We start from the raw sequence: 18445 nt of genomic DNA, 5'->3' as shown, positions 1-18445 counted from the left end.
GTGTCATAATGCAGGTCTGAAAGCTGGCAGTTTCTTTTTAACGGTATCAGCTAGACTTGTGGTCTCCAGAGTTGGGGAAGGTGAACTTCAGACTAAAGCCAGTAGCATGCACTGTTATGTTTGAAAATCATATTACCTCTATTTCTCCTACAGTCTAGGTCTCAGCTTAAAACTGAACTATGCTCAGTATCTGCTTCTGTTCTGAAGTTTTAAAAATAAGGTCACTTGTTCAGGAATTGAATTTAAGCTTCTTATTTGGAGGGGGGGGGGGGAATTCCCCGTGTCTGTCTGTCTTCCCCGTGTTTTTTTTTTTTTCTAATAGTTTTCTACCATTACTTCTCTGTATAGCTTTAGATATATACCTTAACCTTTTTTGCATGCTATCATCACAGTGAAAGGTATGTCTGAAATGACTAATCTCTTAGTCATTAGTGTTGCAGTTAGTGGTCTATCAACGACGACTACCATAGTCATGTGAAGAGTGATTGTTTAAAAGGAATGCTGTCTTTATCATTTCTGGACTGTACACAACTTAATTTCATTTATTCTGAAGATCAAAAAGCTATTGCATCAATTATCCTCTTAACTTTGTTTAGTTTACCTGTACCAATGAACAACACATCATATTGCCCATCTTCAGCTTCCACTCTGTCCACTGCTATTTGCTTAAGATGGTACTTTCCATCCGTTTTAACTAGTATTGGTCTCTTATGAACAGGCTTGATGGGCTGATACATCAGTGGATGACTCCTTGCAAAATGGACAGCTTCGTCAGGATAGTCTTTGGTGGTAGTGTACAGACCACCATTCACTTTGCTGGCACACTGCAAAAACGTAAGCACAGATTATCCCTCTGGTTTGGCAAATAAACTGTCAGAAACAAGTCTTGCTATCCAGGGTGAAGACAGCTCCACACAAAGCCCAGCATAAACACAGTCACAAAAAAACATAGTAGGAACTGGGATAGTGCTTTGTCCCCGTGCTTTATGCATGTATGAATTATTAATGATGAGAAGCAGAGAAAGGGAATGCTGAGCAAAGCCCTAGTGTTCTCATGGCTAGGAAGAGCCAGCTGCTTGCTGTCTGACTTACTAAGAGCTTACATTTGATCGCTTTTTTGGTTATATCTCTCTTTGAATGCAAACACACAGAGTCTACACACAGAGAACTGTTATCACTCTCATGATATGTAAGTGGTCATAAAGGAATGCAATAAAATGCACACAACATTTTATGGAGGAACTCCTAATTATACATGCAAGGTCTATTGATATCTTGGGGAGACAATGAGGTCTGTACAACATTGCTGGTCACATTTGCAAAAAGATACTTTTGTTTAAAATAAAGTTTTATTTGTAAAGCCATTTTAGGGGTGAAATTTTGAAATATTGATATATTTAAGTTTTCACAAAAAAAGTAGTGATTATTTATTCCCCAAATTCGTATTGAATGTGGCCATTGACATTTGTCTACCATAAATCAGGTAGGAAAAAGGGGTTTCCTATCCCAGTAGAGACAGCCATGTAAAGTCAGCAGAATAGTAATGCTTGGAATCAATCTCTAGTTTAGTTAGTTTTGACTGTGAAATGTATTACCGTAAGAAGTTAAGCACACTTAAAAATGATGCCAATAGCAAGAGTAATTCTTGATCTTAAGACTTCTAACAGTATTACATTTAATTCTAATTCCTACCTCATGATGGCAGCATTATATATCACAGTTTAGCTTGAAATCCCGATGTTTGCATTGATCAACCTACCATTTGCAAAGTAAGTACACTTTATGTCAATAATTGATTGATTGAAAGAGGTTTACTCCTTTGGTCAAATGTGCAATTAGGGATAATTTAATGTGTTAGACATGGAAGTTAATTTAGGGTGCTTTGTAAAGGACATGATATAGTGTTCCCTAACTGAACATTGATTCCACGTTTCCAATTTGCTCATGATGTCTAATTGAAACCATTTATGATCAAGCTGGAAATATCTGTGTAACCATTTACATTCTCCAAATATTCATAAGACGGAGTGGTTTTAAGAAGCATTTCAAACAAAGCCACAGTAGCAGGCTCTCCCTATTTAAATGGGATTTTCAATCAATAAAAAGAAATAAAATACTCTTTATGTTTACTGGAAACGGTAATTTTAAACTTGTGGTCAAGTGTAATTGACAGTAACAAACTCCTGCACTTGTCAAGTGGGGCAATGTTTGTTTCCACTTTTTGGGCTTAGCTACAGGAAAGTATTTGTTCAGTGTTGACTTTGAAGTAATTGTCTAATCAACCTAGCGATGGAATTTCACCGGCTGTTTGCAATAAAGAGGCAGAGTTTGAGTATTAAGACAGGCTAAACCTCTGCTTTCCATGCACCACACAGCATATTGAGTGAACAGGCATTGCCAAGTTCCCTTGCAAAGTTCTAGCCCTGGAGAGATTTAATAAAAATGATCGTTCACAGGCTTTTCATTTTTAATTAAATAAATCAAGTTGTCTAGAAAGGAAACAGTAGATGCAGCTGCCTCTTAAGTCTATCAGCACCATTTTTGAGGTAACTCATGTCATTCTCAGAAGCATCACTGTCTAAATACACTAAATGAATCTGCAGAGTAGGAACCTAGATTACGACGGAAGCAATACTTCAAGCAGACTTTAGAGAGTGGCAGGCTGCAGAGTCTGTCAGAACCAGTGTGACTGTAACAGAGGTTTTCAATTTATTTAGCTTTAAGCTCTTTTCTCATTCCTTACAGACTCCATCTTTCCCCATTCAGTAGCTAAGAACAAAGAATGTTGACTCTCAAGAGATGCCTAATAGTAGCTTATTTTCCGTTCTTTGTCACTGTCACTCTTCTAATTAACTGACAATGGGAAAGGTAGTGGGATTCAGTTTGCCGCTATGCTGACCTGTTCTTTGGAGCGTGAAAGCCAACACTGTGGACCAGAGCCCCAAACAAACTGTCTCTTCATGCTACTGGAAAAGCATCTAAAAGACCTCTAAACTGCGCCCTAAATGAGCAGCGAAATATGAATGAAACTTCTGTTTGCTTAGGCTGGCATAGCCACACAGTTCAGCCTCTGATGTGCTCTCCAACATACAGAGACAAAAATGATTAAATTGATTAACACTGGGGAGAGACCTGGTTCCACAGCTAACTTGTTCTATGTTATTGGGAAAATTAATTACTCTCTTCTTTTATACCCTTTTCAGCTGCTATGCCTTGCCTATGAGGGAGGCTATAATACAGTATGAGCCAAATGTGGCTATTCAAAGTCAAGGGAGGAAAGCACAAATCTAAGTGAATCTTAAAGCAGCCTTTTGTCAACTTTGGTGGAGTTCTAGCTTGGTATTCTGTCCTTCTTCCTAAGGAACACCATTTATCTTTCAATGCTAGTAGGTATCAAATACATGATGAAATACATAGTAATTATTCCTGAATTCCTGCTCATGTTTAACTCTTGTCTAGGTAAGACCTACTGCCTGAGAGAAAAAATGAATACCACTTAGAGAATCTGGACCATATCATCATCTTTGTGAAATATACCGTAGTTCTGCAATCCATGCATAGTGCTGTCTCATTTTTATTTGATAAGTTTTCTATACCAGTGGTCTAACAGGAAACCAATAATTCCTTTGAATTCTCCTATTTTACTCATACATTGATAATTTACTTATCTGTTTTTCTATCCTGACTCAATATCCATGATTTACTTTGATCCACATCAAACAAAGGAAAAAATATTTACTATTGATATCAGCATTATTGTAGTGGTAGCTTACTGGTCAAGACAGTTAAATCATATTTATAGTGTTAAAATCTCAGCTAATCTCTTTTTTGGAGTATCCTCCTCTGCATTTTGACTTGTGACTCTAACCCCAAGAGAAGCAGAAGAAAAAAGTAATTTAAATTGAGAGAGGATGTACATTTGAAATCACACTACAGGGAGAAAAGCTGTATTGGCATGGAATAGATAAGCTAATAGGCCTTTCACCTCTCATTCCTGTGATTCAGTGATAAATGAATTGCATGCAATGTTTACTTATGCATATGATTGCTTTTGGTATAAAAGAGAATATTGATTCAGTTAGCAAAGGAAAAACAACATCAGAAATAAAGCTCCAGTAACTGTTTATTCCACTGTTAAGCTCAAGAGAACCAACTCCTAGCCTGCTAGAAGATAAAGAGGTGAAGTGTGAAAGCTGTGTGTGGGTTTAAGCCAAACAGCTGTTAGAAACGTCTTTCCATCTCACAGAGTCAAAAATCTGCACAATACAGACATGGTAAGGGGTAGACCTTCAGAGGGTATAAATAAAACAGCTATGCAACAGATAACGATTGCTGTGAATAGCTAAGTAGTTCCATTCTGAAAAGGTGTGGGGAGAAGAAGAAATCCTTGATTTGATCTTTCTCTGGGTTATACTGGCATTGTCTACTGCAATGCCTATGCCTTTTGGCAGGATTCCTCCTGACTTACAGCAGGAAATAAAAGGTGAGGGAGGCCTTGGCTGTGCCTGACCTGTGAGACAGGTCCCTGCAATGCGAAGTGCACCCTCAAGTACCACTGATAGGCAGTGGCGTGTGAGATTGCTCTCCTCACACCCCGACCTGGTAAGTGAGAATCCCTGGCTGAGATACTACAGTGATAGAAACTCCAGAAACACCTAAAAAGAGGGTGAAATAGTAACAGAGCTTGAGATGAGGATTGTGTGTGATACCTGTGAAAAATCAACATAGATAGTAGGAATTCCTTGCAGAAATTCAGTACTTCTCTAAGTAATGTCTGTGATTTCCTCCAGAAATTCTATCTACCCATTAAAAAATATAAATGCCAGGCAGGAACAACCCTCTTGATGACAGCTCCTGTATAATTGCAGAGTATGCTACAGTAGATGTCAGCTGAATTGTATGTTCAAAATGTCATTTCTTTTTTTTTTTTTTTTAGGATACCTGGGCTTACTACCACCTGGGCAAAAAAAAACATTTGTAAAGAAATTCATGTAAAAATTATGGAAAGCATGAGTTTGCACACCTCTGTTCTTTCCAAATAGTTTCAATATCTGTATATTCTTTGCAAAGGACACAGAATAGCAATGTTAATAAGCTCAGGCATCTTTTTTTGCCTTTAACACTTTCTCTCTCATTAACTGCTCTGGTTTTGGCAGGCAATAGAAAGAATTGCTTTGTGTCAACTTCTTTTTTTCTCCTCTAATAAAGTTATTTACACACACACACACACACACACACACACACACACACACACACACACACACATAGTTTTTAGTACATCTTGATTTTCGTTTCTTAAACCAAATAAATAGGGATAATTAATTTTTCAGAAAAATCTGTGGGAAAATATAATTCATGGTTCACCCAAAGGTGACTTTGGTTCACTTAAATCAATTTGATTTTTCATGTATTTGTATGGCAATTAGTTAAAATCATAAAGGCTCCGATGCAATAAATATGAAGGCACCCAAAATTAAAAGAACAGTTATTCCAGGCTCTATAGAGTGTGAAGGTCATGTTCCTTCCCAGGAAGGAACAGGAGCCCAGTTACTATATCTGAATGCAGCATCTAACCCATCTTCTAGAGACGCCTCTCCCCACTTATTGCCTGGGATCCTATCTTTGGCACCATAGGATCTTAACACAAAGTTGCTGAATCTAAGCACCAATAGGATTTTGAAAAACCCATTATACTTAACATCTATGATTTCCTTTTTGAAAATCTATTGTTGCAATGCTTGATGAAACTTATTGCCATTCCATACATTTCCAGAAATACTAGAATATGCTTATTTTCAAATAAATATGTCCTAAATAGTGAAATCAATAAGATTTGTACATTAATATCAGTCTACTTTTTCCTCCCGAGTTCACTTGCATTAACAAAACAGTGGAAAATAGATTGCACTTACTGAACCAGGTCTAGGATAAGGTACTTTTCCTTCATATAGAGCCCAGTGGTATTCAGGTCCTTCTTTATGAGCGTATGGTCCATTGAAAGCTGCTCGGACACTTGCCATATGGTAGACACATATAGCATATCCTCTAAATATATTGCTATAAAGTAAAATTCAAAAACATTATTAAAACAGTATGTCACACATTCATTGCATATAATACTGGTGTTATTATGAAGTTAAGACTGCATCACACTTCAACAGCTTTTAGGGAGAAACATTTCTTCGTGTTTTCTGTATGTTTTTCTAATAACCACTGTGTCTGATGTTCTTTACACAATCTTTAACATATTTATAACATTCCTCTGAGGAAGCTTGGTGCTGTTATCCCAAAATTGGAAGTTGGTAAGCAGACACAGAGAATCTAAATTACTTGTTTACAGACACAAAAGAAAGACAGGCAACAGAACTCAGGTCTGTATGTTTTTGATTAGTGACCTAAACAGGTCACTTGGAAAGGTGGGAATAATGCAATATTGACTCAAATAAACAAGAGTCTTTCCACACACATTGGATGGGAATATTGGTCAGGGTTGTTAATAAGACTGTGAAGATCATTGTAAATAGATGAACCTATAGGAAAATATCTTTGCTACTTTTAAATTTTAGGGGCATAGTTCTGAAGAAGCAATTAATTTTTTTTATAGTAGGCATTAATGCTCTCTGCAAAGCAATTACCTCTGTGGACTCCAGAAGTGATCCAAATCACTTTAATTGGGCGTATTCTAATTAATTCTACATATTGTTTGCACAGAGAACCGGGTTTGCATAGAGAACCGTAGAGAACAAATGCTAGTGCCTACATCCCTAGTAAACCAGATCCTCTTTACTTTTTTCTAAAAATGTGAATCAGGAGAGCGAAATGGTGGCAATAGCACAGCCACTGCCCTCTACCAGTTACATCCTAAATTAACCTTTAGATCACCAAGAAGCAGTACTGCACGCTAAGATTTGAACTAGGTTGTTGTGGAAAAGGAGACCGCCAGCAACAGCACAACTAACATTTTAGGCTTCACCAGGAAGGCAGAAGGAATCGAAGCTGCTGCCTACTTAAGCTTGAACCACAGAGGCCCTCTGAAAGGAACACAGGTGGCTCTGAGAGGCTGCTCTCATAAACATGAAGAAATGCATAAACTTGGGCACAAGAAAGTTTTCGAGCAGAGGAACATTTGATTAATTTATGTCTTTCTGAGGAACAGGTAGACTGGATCACTGTGTGAGATTTCAGGCTTCTGAATGTCATAGTGCATTTTTTACATGACAGAGGAAATATACTGTGAATAGAACAGGGATTAAATTATTTGCTATATATTTACTATTGAGTATTTATCATGCAGCTTCTCTCTCCTCAATAGACTGTTCAAACATTCCTCTAATGCTGTTATTATTTCTTCTAGTTGTTTACCTTGTAGTGTTGAAGAGCCCGAATATCACTGGGTTTTTGTTATCCCGAGTTTGTAGCAAAAACACATCCTCTGTAAAATGTAAATGCAATGTTATTGATAGCAAACTACTTTTCTCAGTCCCAAAAGAGACATTTTATTGTTTGTTAAAAGTGTAATCTTATTTTACTCATATATGCTACTCAATTTCATGTAGGTATTACAAGTAGTCTTTAAAAACAACATAATAAGTGAAGGCATAATTGATAACGGCCAACTCAATGTGTATAAAACTTCATATGCCTAGGAATCAAAACAGTGACAACTACTTCCTGTTGATGAATACAACTGCAGTGTTAGAAGGTAAAATGTATTATAATGAAAGTTCATATTTTATATGATGATTTTAAATTTATTGCAGTTTAGCATATTTACCTAATTCATCAAAATGAGTATCAATTCCATTTCTCCCTGGCACAGAGCAGACTAGCCTGGTTTTGAGGAAAGTACTCCATTTATTCACTAGCATTCGTTGTCCTCCCATATCATTCTGTGTAGAAAGAAACAAATGCTGATGGTAATTTTGTTGAATAAGTCTAGAAGCACAAACATCTCTGCCGAATTACCCACTCATTGTGTCTTTTAATGTCAAAAGCATACATTTTCAAACCACATGTCCATTTCTGATACTATTTCTCTGGAGTTAGTTTTCAGTAAGATTGGAATGATCAAGTCCAGTTGTCAGAAGCAGCTGTGGTTCTGTAAGAATTTTTAAATTCCATATCGTATCTATGGCTAGTATGAACTGTTGTAACACTTTATAGTTCTCATTTTTGTTAACTGGATGTACCAAGTACATTAGCAAAGTTTAGCTTTGCTTTAGGAGCTCAGTGCTTTACTGATGCCCTGAATTTCTCTCCAGAGCTGGTACAGTTGGGACAAGTTTAATGCAAGCGTCTATATGATATTGTAACAATGTCTCAGCAGCTTTAAATTATTTGTCCTTTGCTGTGGTTGACTGATCTTTTTCTGCTGTTTGGACTGTCAAGAAGGGGAGGGGGGATTAGTGCCACTTAATGATAGGACTCCGTAACCTTCAGATAGCATCCTCAAAAGCATACAAAGACTTATATTCAGGTAGACCTGAACTGTTCAGGTGTAATTGAACATTGAAGACTCTTTTAGGTTTTAAAAAGTATTCTCACAACTTTAAACTACTGAAATTAATTGATTTACTCCGTTTTGCCTTGAGATCTTAAAAAAACAAATAGAGATCTTCTTTCCTCAGAAAAAATAGGAATAGACAGGGTAGTTGCTCCTGAATTACAAAACCTGGTATAGCTCAGAGGAAGAAGTAAAAGCTGGAAAAGCCAGTTCTTAATAGCCTTTAATAAACAGCTAGCTCTATTTTTTGGATTAGTTAAGTCAAATTTGATTTATAGCGTACAGAGGGAAGGCTGCAAAGTTCATGTCCAGATGATAAAGCATTCAGAGTTCTGGACGTGTGGAGGAGAAAGGTCTGTGGGATTTTGATTTAACCCATAGTTAGAGATAAGAAATTCAGGCGGATATATTCAGACAAGAGGGAACTATTAAAATAATATATTCTGACATCTAAGAGAACATAGGCAGAAGAATTATATTTCAGATCTTGATGCAGGCTTGAATTCAGAATCCTAACTAGTGAACATTCAGATCTTAGGTCGCAATTTGCTACCCTGTATACTTCAGATATTTTGAGTTGTATGTGGGTACTCTGTAAGAAATTTTAATAAGCAATATGGTGGTCAGCATATGTGACATATAGCGTACCATCCAACTGACAGAACATTTTTGACCTGTATCTTCCTCTAAGTGCATCAGTTTTACGAATGTGTCTCCTACAGTTAAGAAGGAAGGATGCAATTTTTCCTGAACAAACAGACTGGATCCTGGGAAATTAACTTATTCCTGCCTTTAATGAAGCAGATGTAATCCCAGTGGGAATGAGAGAGCTCCTCTTACCAGCCTTACCTTTAGTCAATTAATAGAAGAGGAATGGACCCAAACTTCTTTAAGCATTAGGAGATGACCAGTTGTGGGTGGCTTAACCTGAGGAGCGCACATGTTAACACCTGTTCCTCTAGCAACTGCTTGAGTTCTCTGTGGTGTGAGCGGGAGGAGGGAGTCAAAAAGACATCAGTCCACCAAGTACGTGGTCAGAGTGGGCAACCAATGATCATACAGGACAGTGAGGGGAGTGAGACCTCTCCTCATGCCTTTTCTGCTCCTTCTGGTAAACTTATGCTTGGCTGTAATAATAATTTGCTGGACAATTCAACCTTTTTTTCTACTATCCTTATCTGCAAAAAGGGAACAATTTTCCTTAATGGTTGATGAGAGGAAGTGGAGTAACAGATGAAACGAAAACATTAATAAGCTGCTATTTGTAAAACACTGTAGACAGTTGACATTGGTCCCTCTTATTGTTCACGCATTAAAAATAAGTTTTCAAAATTTACAATTGGCTGCAAAAGCCATGAAACTGGCAGGACAGGTGCTGACCCTGCACAAACGGAGATGAGTCATGTCAGGTCCTTGCAGACAGAACAGGAAGACAAGAAGGAACATCAGAGGGAGCTGGTGGATGGGCTTGTCCTGTCACGTGGAAATGTGTGGGGCCCTCAAGTTGTATCAATTGTGAAAGCTGCAAAACGCATTGGACTTGCAAGCAATACTGAGGATGATGGAGCCATGATAGGAATACAGAATCTGGTTGGTAAACAAGTCCTGCGGGCAATTACTATTACTGTTACCACATATAAGCACAAAGAGAGCTGGAGTTAAATAACAAGATTTCTGAACTTTGCGCTCCCAGAATTCAGCTTCAAGCCTAGATTTAGGGTTGGATTTTGAGTCTTCTAATGCTTGAGGATTTTTAGATATAGGGTTTTCATTCACACTTATATCTTGCTTTCACATACATTAACTGATGCCACATTTGCCTGTGGGAGAAGGACCAAAAAAAGGAACATGCTTTTTTTTCATTCAAGTAGGGAATAAGGAAAAGAATCTTACCGCACACACGCGTCCTACTCTGGTATAAATGGCATGAGTGCTTGTCTCTGCCTCTAATGCTTTTTCAGTAAAGAAGAAATATACTTTGTTATCATCATGGTCTTCATTGTCAGGAATCAGGTATGAGCCAACAAACTTTGGTTCTTTAAAAGAAAACAAAAATGAATTGAGGATCAAGTTAATTAAAACATTCTTTTTTTCAATCTTCAGCTAGTAGCAAAAATAAAAATAAAAGAATCAAAGATCTATCAGTCAGAGAGCTTCCATTGGGGAATAGGGTGATGGAAATAGAAAAAAAAAATTATCCCATGTGGGTGGATATCTAGAGAACATATGGAAAATATTAGTATCAAACTATTCTTGTAGCTCCAGTTCACAAATCAATATTCCATTGTATATGTACATGAAAAAGATCTCTTTCCAGTCCTGTTCTCTGGAGTTTATATATTTTAATTTGGCTTAGAGTAAAACTCGGTAGTGTGTTTACATAACAAGCTCTGTTCCCATACAAATCAGACATAGGAATGCCAACCTCACCTTTAGACAAACAGCCTTTAGATAAAAAGGTCTGATAGTTCAACCAATAGATGGTGAATGGACGTACAGATAGAAGATGCTTTGTGCATCTTTGTCATGAAATAAAAACCTGAAATTTTCCAGTTTTGACTTTTCACTGAAAAATTGAAACTGCAAGGTTTGAACTTTGGTCTCTGCTGTATGCCTTCTGACCTCAAACCAAGCAAAGCAGTGAATGATTTCATCTCACAGAATTGTAGCAAAGCTTTTACTAGTTCTTTAAATAAGAACGGCATTCGTTCCATTGGTTCGAGTTCTTAAGAGGCAGTGGATAACTGAAGTATTTTTTAAATTTCTGTTCTGTATGGAAACAGCCTTATTTTAAGACATTGCTAGAGAACTTTTGCTTTCTCATTTTCTGAAGTGATTTTCATGGTGCATTTAAAAGTATTCTTTCGTTGCAAATTTAAAATGTCAAGTACAGAAGAAACTAAAAACAAATCTGAGGCCATAATTTCAAGAATCCTAAATTTAAAATAATGAAAACTTCCAGAGAAGGCTGTGAAGAAAAGAACATTTACCTGTTTGTTTTTATCTATATATGGCCAGTTAAAACACGCAGTTCAACAAAGGTCTAAGTATCGGACTTAAGTAGATATAAGAACATTTTGAACACACATTTATAAAATTAATTTAATTGAAGTCTGAGGTCAGATTCATTCAGGAAAAAGCATGCAGCAGAACTGTTTTCCCTCTTTTCTTTAGATTCAAGAGACAACTGGCCACGAGAAAAATTGTGCATATCCTTTCTAGCTAGATTCACTGAAAAGATGATGCTATCCATATAAATCACTATAAAAAGGTGATTGCTGACTCTCCTTGCCAAACATTTGCTGCAATTCTGTCATTATTAAGATGAAATATGTCAGTACTATTGGAGCAAGACAAATAAAGATTCTGACTCTGCATTTCACAGGAAATTTCTGCATTATGAAATTCAAATTCATTCCAAATTGAACAGTAAGAAGCATCTTCTAAATTTCCCATCACATCTATTTTCTCAATATTTTATTCTTGAATATTTTCATGTTTTTATTTAAAATAGCATGCTTAAACTTTTTATTTCATTTAACTGTGTAAGCTTCAGATTTTTATTATTTTATGTTATTGCATGACATCTCTGTATCACACAACTTGGCAAAAGGTTCGGTTGCTCTATTACAACATTAAAGACAAAATGATCTCATCTAGAAAAAAATGAATACTGTATTCTAAGTGGAAGTTCCTATTAATATAATAGAGAATTTAAAAATATTACTTTCATTATATCTGACATGTCATGAAATAACACACAATATTCAGAGTGTAAACCAAAAGTATTTTTAAAAGTGAAAAATGAAGGATTTCAAAGTTATACTTGCTAAATCTAATACGTAATCAGAGTAAAGATTTCAATTTGTTAATTCTGGCAGGGAGTTTTGCTGAAATCAAAAGAATTTAATTAAAAAGATGGCTTAATCAAATTCATCCTCAATTAGATAATGTGTACGTGGATAATATAATTTTAATTTCTGGTTAACAGAAATTCTGTAGTCATATAAGGCATCTCTGCTTCCACGTTCTTTCTTCTTCTACTTCCTGTACCTTTCAACAGACGATCATTATCAGGTTCAGTTCGGATATGTGACATACGATTCATAGTATGAAACAGAGCAGCATCTCTTCCCCAGTAGTCACTGTAGAGTCCAGTAAAAAGTTCACCACCTGTAGACCATACATTAAAAAAAAAAAAAGAAAGAAAAAGAAAAAAAAAAAGATAGTGCTCTATTTATTTATTTCATTACCTATGATGGGAAAAGACATGGCTCATTAGTCTTTGCTCACGCTCAGGTGAGAAGGTGAGTCAGTAAATTATGTGTACTTTAAAGAGTGTGTAGACATCGTTCCAATCAATACTATAATGCATTTGCAGTTGGAACAACATGAGGACAAGATTATGAAACTTCATGAATGAGCTCACCCTCATTTTCCGGACTGACACAATGACGTAGGGATAGACTCACACACACAAAAAGAGGGCACTAAAATACCATCTTACTGCAACATCAGGCACTTACATTGCCTAGGTTACTAGCCCTAGAGATACCGTTTGTCCGCGCCTAAACGTTTACCAGTGGAAAGATCTCTAACTTTGCTTCTGGCTTTGGTTCTGAGCAGCTCCTGAAATGCCCCACTCCTAATAAGGAGCGGTTAATTGCTTGGTCCCAGTACTGGAGGGGCCTCAGTAGTATTTCAGAGATGTAGAATGGCTAGCAAGAAGACCATAGCAACTTTTGGGAGAGAAGGAGGAGTGTGTGGTGGGACAAACAGGGGTCAGAAAATGAGATTAAAATGCAGCGACACGTTTCAGAGTCAGTGCGAAGGAAGAATAGTGATAGCTGCCTGAACCACTGATTTGGGGAATACTGTATGGATACAGCTCAAGGCTGAACCATCCTGAGGTTCACAGACTGCGCCTCAAGGAGGTCAACAATTTCTGAACATAGTTATTACATTTAGTATGCACAAAATATAACTGAAAAAACATTTGTTAGTGAAGCACATGCTTGATATACTGGAGGGCTGAATTCAGTTAGCTGCTCAGCTGGAGAGGTAACAAGCAGTACCCACCACCTTAAAGTGAGTTGCATAAACAAGCAAAAAAATTATTAGGTTGAGAGGTCTTTCCAGGCAGCCTGGTAGAGTTGTTCCATTTTACCTGGAATAACTACTGCATGGGCATAACTTGCTAGCTGAGCAGACAGAGGAAAAGATCCTCTTTTTCTGTGCTAGAGCAATTACTTGATTTTAGATCCTTAAAATATTCATCAGAGCAGGAACAGGACCCTAGATCTCTTCCATCCTGCACAAATGGCAGTGAATATTTGCTGAAAAATTTATGGGAGCAGAAATCGTGTTCGATTTTCAAAAGGGTTTAGGTGGCATTTACAAATTAAGTAAGAATTGCAAAATATTATACATAATATACTGAGTGCCCATAACGTTTGAATATCTGTCTGTAGTTGGGGACAACTATATATGCATATAGGGATGACTATGGGGACACATATATTCAAAAATATGCCCTATCTGACCCATTTAGAACTGTGATACTGGATATATTTTATTTTCAGTGAAATTTAGGCAGTAATTCTACATTATGGTTAAACATAGGTACATTTCTCTCTTAACTGACCAAACATTAAGAATAATATATTTTATATACATATGGGATCCAATTAGCAAGGTTAGGCCTAACATTAAAAGTAGACAGTTACGGTCACTAGGTGGCAGCCTTATGTTATAAAAAAATACAGCAGGCATAAACTGCACAAAAAGAAGGAAATAAATTATTTCCAGTTCTTGGATAATCTGAGTGAAGGTTTCAGTGACACAGCTTCCTATCTCCTACTCAAAATAAACACAACTGATCAATTCAAATAAAATTTGTTGGCGTTAAAAAAGGATTTTAGCAAAAGCAAAAGTTTTCCTCATTGGTTTCCCTGAAAGTGTGAATTTTGTTTCAGCTAAGAGATACATACGAATTTAATGGTACCAGAAGTCTAAATAATGATTCTGAAAAGTTTAGGGGAGTTTGGCAGCTGGGGCTGGTTCACAGACCTCTTCCCATTCAGAGCTGAGCATAGTTTTCCCTTAGGTTTCACCTCCTGAAAAATGGATATTGCCTTGTAAAATATATGGTGGTGGTTTACTGTAAAGTATTGGCAAGTAAAATTAAAAGTAAATATAAATTATTGCATCAGTAGAATTTAACCAAAACTATTAGTGAGCTTAATTTTTTTTTTATACAAGTCAGAGGTGCTTAAACAACAAAACCTGCCAATGTCTGAATAACGTTCCAGACAATGTTTACAATCAAAATTAATGAATTACATCAGTCATAAATCCCCTTTTAAATTTTTCCACTGGATAACTATCTCAGACTATTTTTTATTGCAGATTATGGTGCAATAATACAAAACATGACACTTCTATCCTTTCAGCAGGGTAGTGAAACATGGAAAAGGCATCAGCCCAGGGCAAATGATTCTTCATATATTGCTAGTGATTAAGGCTGACATTTAAAAGTCCAGACATTCAGAAGTTCTGATATGAAGCTTATTCGTTCTGTCTGACACATGTAAAAAGGATCAGTATATGTAGCTAAATTGCTGGTGTGGCATTCTACCATAAGCCAGAGTAGCTGATTGCTGATTTTATCTATGACATCCTGGGAGGATCACTAGACATCTCAGTCTTGGCTAGATATTGTGCCATGAAAGATATTGTACAGATACAGAAATTAAATTTGATTTTTACCCTAGAGTGTTACTAAACGTGAGACAAGTGTGAATAGATAGGTGAAGGACTCAGGAAAGCAATGAGATAATACCAATGAGACTGACTGGCAAAGATCTCAGCACAAAAACATTCGGCATAATTCTGAAAACTTTTACGCTTTTGACATTAAGAGGATCTTCTCTTTTCCTCTTCAGTATGCTTTTGATCATGTCCTTTAAATCCACATTAAAAGTTCTAAACACTGTTAGATTTTTACAGGTGCTGACTAAATCCAGGTTTAGAAGTTACGTAATGTTTTGTTTTGAAAAATCCTGGCTAGATTTCTACTTTTTTCTCTCTATATTGAAATGATTTAGCTACTATACAAATAAGTCACCCCTCTCTTGGTCATAGGGTTTTATATTGCTGCTCAATTGCATTAATAAACTAGTATCTTCCAGTGAAAATCAACTGTGCATTGAACATTTTCATAGAGCTTTAACTGCTGCTGCCCTCTTACAGCTTCAGGAGGTTTTGCATTAACATACATTTGAAAATTAATTACTAAAATATAACTGATAACACAGCTTGGTTTCTCCAGCTAAAACAAAAAAAAAAAAATCCCATGACCCTCATATAATACTTTTAACTCAAGTGATAACAGGGCCCTTTTTAGATATTTATTTAGCTACTATTCGTTTTCAGAAAGCAAGTACATCAAAGTTTAATTGGGACCACTTAAAAGATATTTTTACTTTTTACCCTATTTTTGGAGGGAAAAATGAAAGAAATAAAATACAACCTTTTTCCTCTAAAAACAACAAGAATTCCTAGGTGATGAACCTTAAAGTGAAAAAGATTGAAGCACAAAATCGTAGAAAATACTGACAGTCTTTGCTTTCCCTATTTTAATCGTTTAATTAAGTGTCCGGATATTGCAATTGTACACCCTAAGCACACATGCTACTCAGGGTGGGTGAGCTCACAGGTTTTCTGCAGTCAGAACATAAGTGATTATTATAAGGACATTAAGATATGTCAATTAAATTAGTACATACAACATATATAAGTACACATAAAACATTCAGGAAAGTGTTTCACTAGATTTAGGTCTACTCATACCTACCTTTTTTAACACATTGAAAATGCCTTTCATAACATGGAAAGTTAGATAGAACATATAAAAAAATTGAGTCTGATTTTGTTCTGATCTCTTTTAACTACATACAAGTTAACTTTGTGAGGAAGGAACATGCTTTCGGTAGCAAATGTGATGGATGAAGTATCTTTTGGTTTATTCTTGCTTTACTAACCATGCATGCTTTGCATTAGGGTGGCTCCTATTACTAATTAAGAACCCATATTTACTGTCTTTGATACAGCTGATCTACAGAAGACCTATTGTGGTCCTATTGCAGTCTCTGTTTCTTGGAAGTCCTCAAAGTCTCTGATCCTTTTTGCATTTTATGTGCCCTATCTATTACTACTAATTGCTACAGAATAAAACACACAATCAGACAAGATATTTTTTCATTTTTTGTTTCCATTTAGGGATTCTCAACATTCTGCTTGAAGAGACATGTGACAGCCTTTGCCATCTCACTAGTGCATAGGCTCACTAGTTAACAGATCAACCTTACTCATCAATAGCAATCTCTATCACATAGTAGGGACAATTATTTTGACTGAATCCTGTTACAAATAGATGTTGCTTTTAACTTTCAGTGAAAACATTCTTGATTATTTTAGATTTTATTAGATATATTCTATATTCAAATGCATAGACATTCATTTAAAGCATTTAGTATGTACATTGGATTATTATAGGTGGGCTGCTTCTACCTCAGAAGTGGGTTTCCTTCATTTGTTTTGGGAGTTTTTTGTGTATCCGCTTCAGACTGAAAGGAGTAACGGAAACATAAGTGATTGTTCCTCAGTAGTACTTCTTTTTGTGTGAAATCCCCATTATATCACTTTCTGTGGAGTGGACTAACCAATTATTAATAAAAGAGTAAAAGCTAAGCAGCATGTTCCATGTGCTTCCCTCACTGTCAGCCATATCTACCTTTCTATTTTTTATTATTCTTATCACAACTAAAATTAGAATACCAATTCACTTTTGTAACAATTGATGCTTTCCACGGTAGAAAACCACTAATTCGAAAGAGGTTAGTTATTCCTTAGCTGGTGAATAACTAAGTATCCTAGTATACTAGTTTTTTTTCCTGTCTGTCACTCATTTATTCTGTCTTGTGCTCTGAGAGAAAAATGTCATTTTTAGTTTGTTTTCTAGAGTAAAAGAAAAGATACAAATATATGAAACTGTTCTAAAACTGTTATAACTGAGACTATTATCAGAATAGATTCTCTTGATGGAAAAAATATTCAAATGTAATATAAGTTTGTCATTACTTGCTGATGAAGTATTACAGCTATCAAAACATGCAGGCATAAACTAATTTATCAGCTTTCAAGAACTACTGTGGTCTAAGTTAATCAGTGTGCGTGATCTGATATCAAAAGCAGTTTTGGTTATTGAAAGCAGATGGGCGAGAAATGAAAGCCAAACGTTTTAAATTCAATTTATCTAAGCACATACATTTTATTCAACATGTCTGCCATCCAACATCCATTCCATTTCTTGGTGCTGACAATAAATTACTAAAAATTAATTGTTCATAAACTGAAGAATTCATCACAAGCTACTTTACCACTGGGTCAGATAACCTGTAATAAAACTGACTACATCATGGCTATTTAGTTTTAAAGCCAAGTCACAAACTATTGTTTTGCTGAAGCAAGGATTTTACCTAAAGTGTTGACATACATGAAGAGATACAGCACAAGAGCTACTCTTTCTTCCTCAATTAATCTAGCCATATCTGGCTCTAATTAGGTATGCTGCAAATGATCTTTCAAGCTGAATAGCTTTTAAACTTTTATCAAAAGTATGCAAAGTTTCATTGTTGGTCTAATCCTCACTCTTTATCTTTTGCCACCCTGGTATAGAGCTGAATGTATTAACCTGGAAGCAGATTTTCAATCATTCTGTTAGAGAGGAAAAAGACAAAGCTGGGATATGAAAGCTTTGTTACAGGTTTGCGTAAAACCTGATCAAGAACACACACATCAGCTACATGTCCACAGGAGGCCCGAGGCCACCAGCAGCCTTGGGAGCAGGCTTCAGGGACACTCTTACTCCATCCCAGGAGG

The 18445-nt window shown here is 36.2% G+C and overlaps 1 protein-coding gene and 1 long non-coding RNA gene across 2 annotated transcripts in view; one reads left to right on the top strand and one right to left on the bottom strand.

Annotated features, from left to right (window-relative positions):
• LOC138062889 (uncharacterized) overlaps positions 1 to 8347 on the top strand; it is a 70708-nt gene extending 62361 nt beyond the window's left edge. Inside the window, exons 5-6 of the long non-coding RNA XR_011136613.1 lie at positions 719 to 834; positions 4937 to 8347. This is a non-coding gene — a long non-coding RNA (uncharacterized lncRNA). The remainder of the gene's footprint in view (positions 1 to 718; positions 835 to 4936) is intronic.
• The window catches only part of SEMA3E (semaphorin 3E), a 143881-nt gene that overhangs the window by 18586 nt on the left and 106850 nt on the right, over positions 1 to 18445 (bottom strand). Inside the window, exons 6-11 of the mRNA XM_009680520.2 lie at positions 12557 to 12676; positions 10397 to 10539; positions 7775 to 7889; positions 7363 to 7432; positions 5913 to 6057; positions 602 to 824 (exon numbers count right to left, since the gene is read on the bottom strand). Of these exons, the coding sequence (XP_009678815.2) occupies positions 602 to 824; positions 5913 to 6057; positions 7363 to 7432; positions 7775 to 7889; positions 10397 to 10539; positions 12557 to 12676 (816 nt within the window). The remainder of the gene's footprint in view (positions 1 to 601; positions 825 to 5912; positions 6058 to 7362; positions 7433 to 7774; positions 7890 to 10396; positions 10540 to 12556; positions 12677 to 18445) is intronic.

This window comes from Struthio camelus, chromosome 1 (genome assembly GCF_040807025.1).
Source record: "Struthio camelus isolate bStrCam1 chromosome 1, bStrCam1.hap1, whole genome shotgun sequence".
NCBI lineage: Eukaryota > Metazoa > Chordata > Aves > Struthioniformes > Struthionidae > Struthio > Struthio camelus.
Note: the sequence above shows the minus strand (reverse complement) of the source record. Positions and strands in the feature narration are given on the sequence as shown.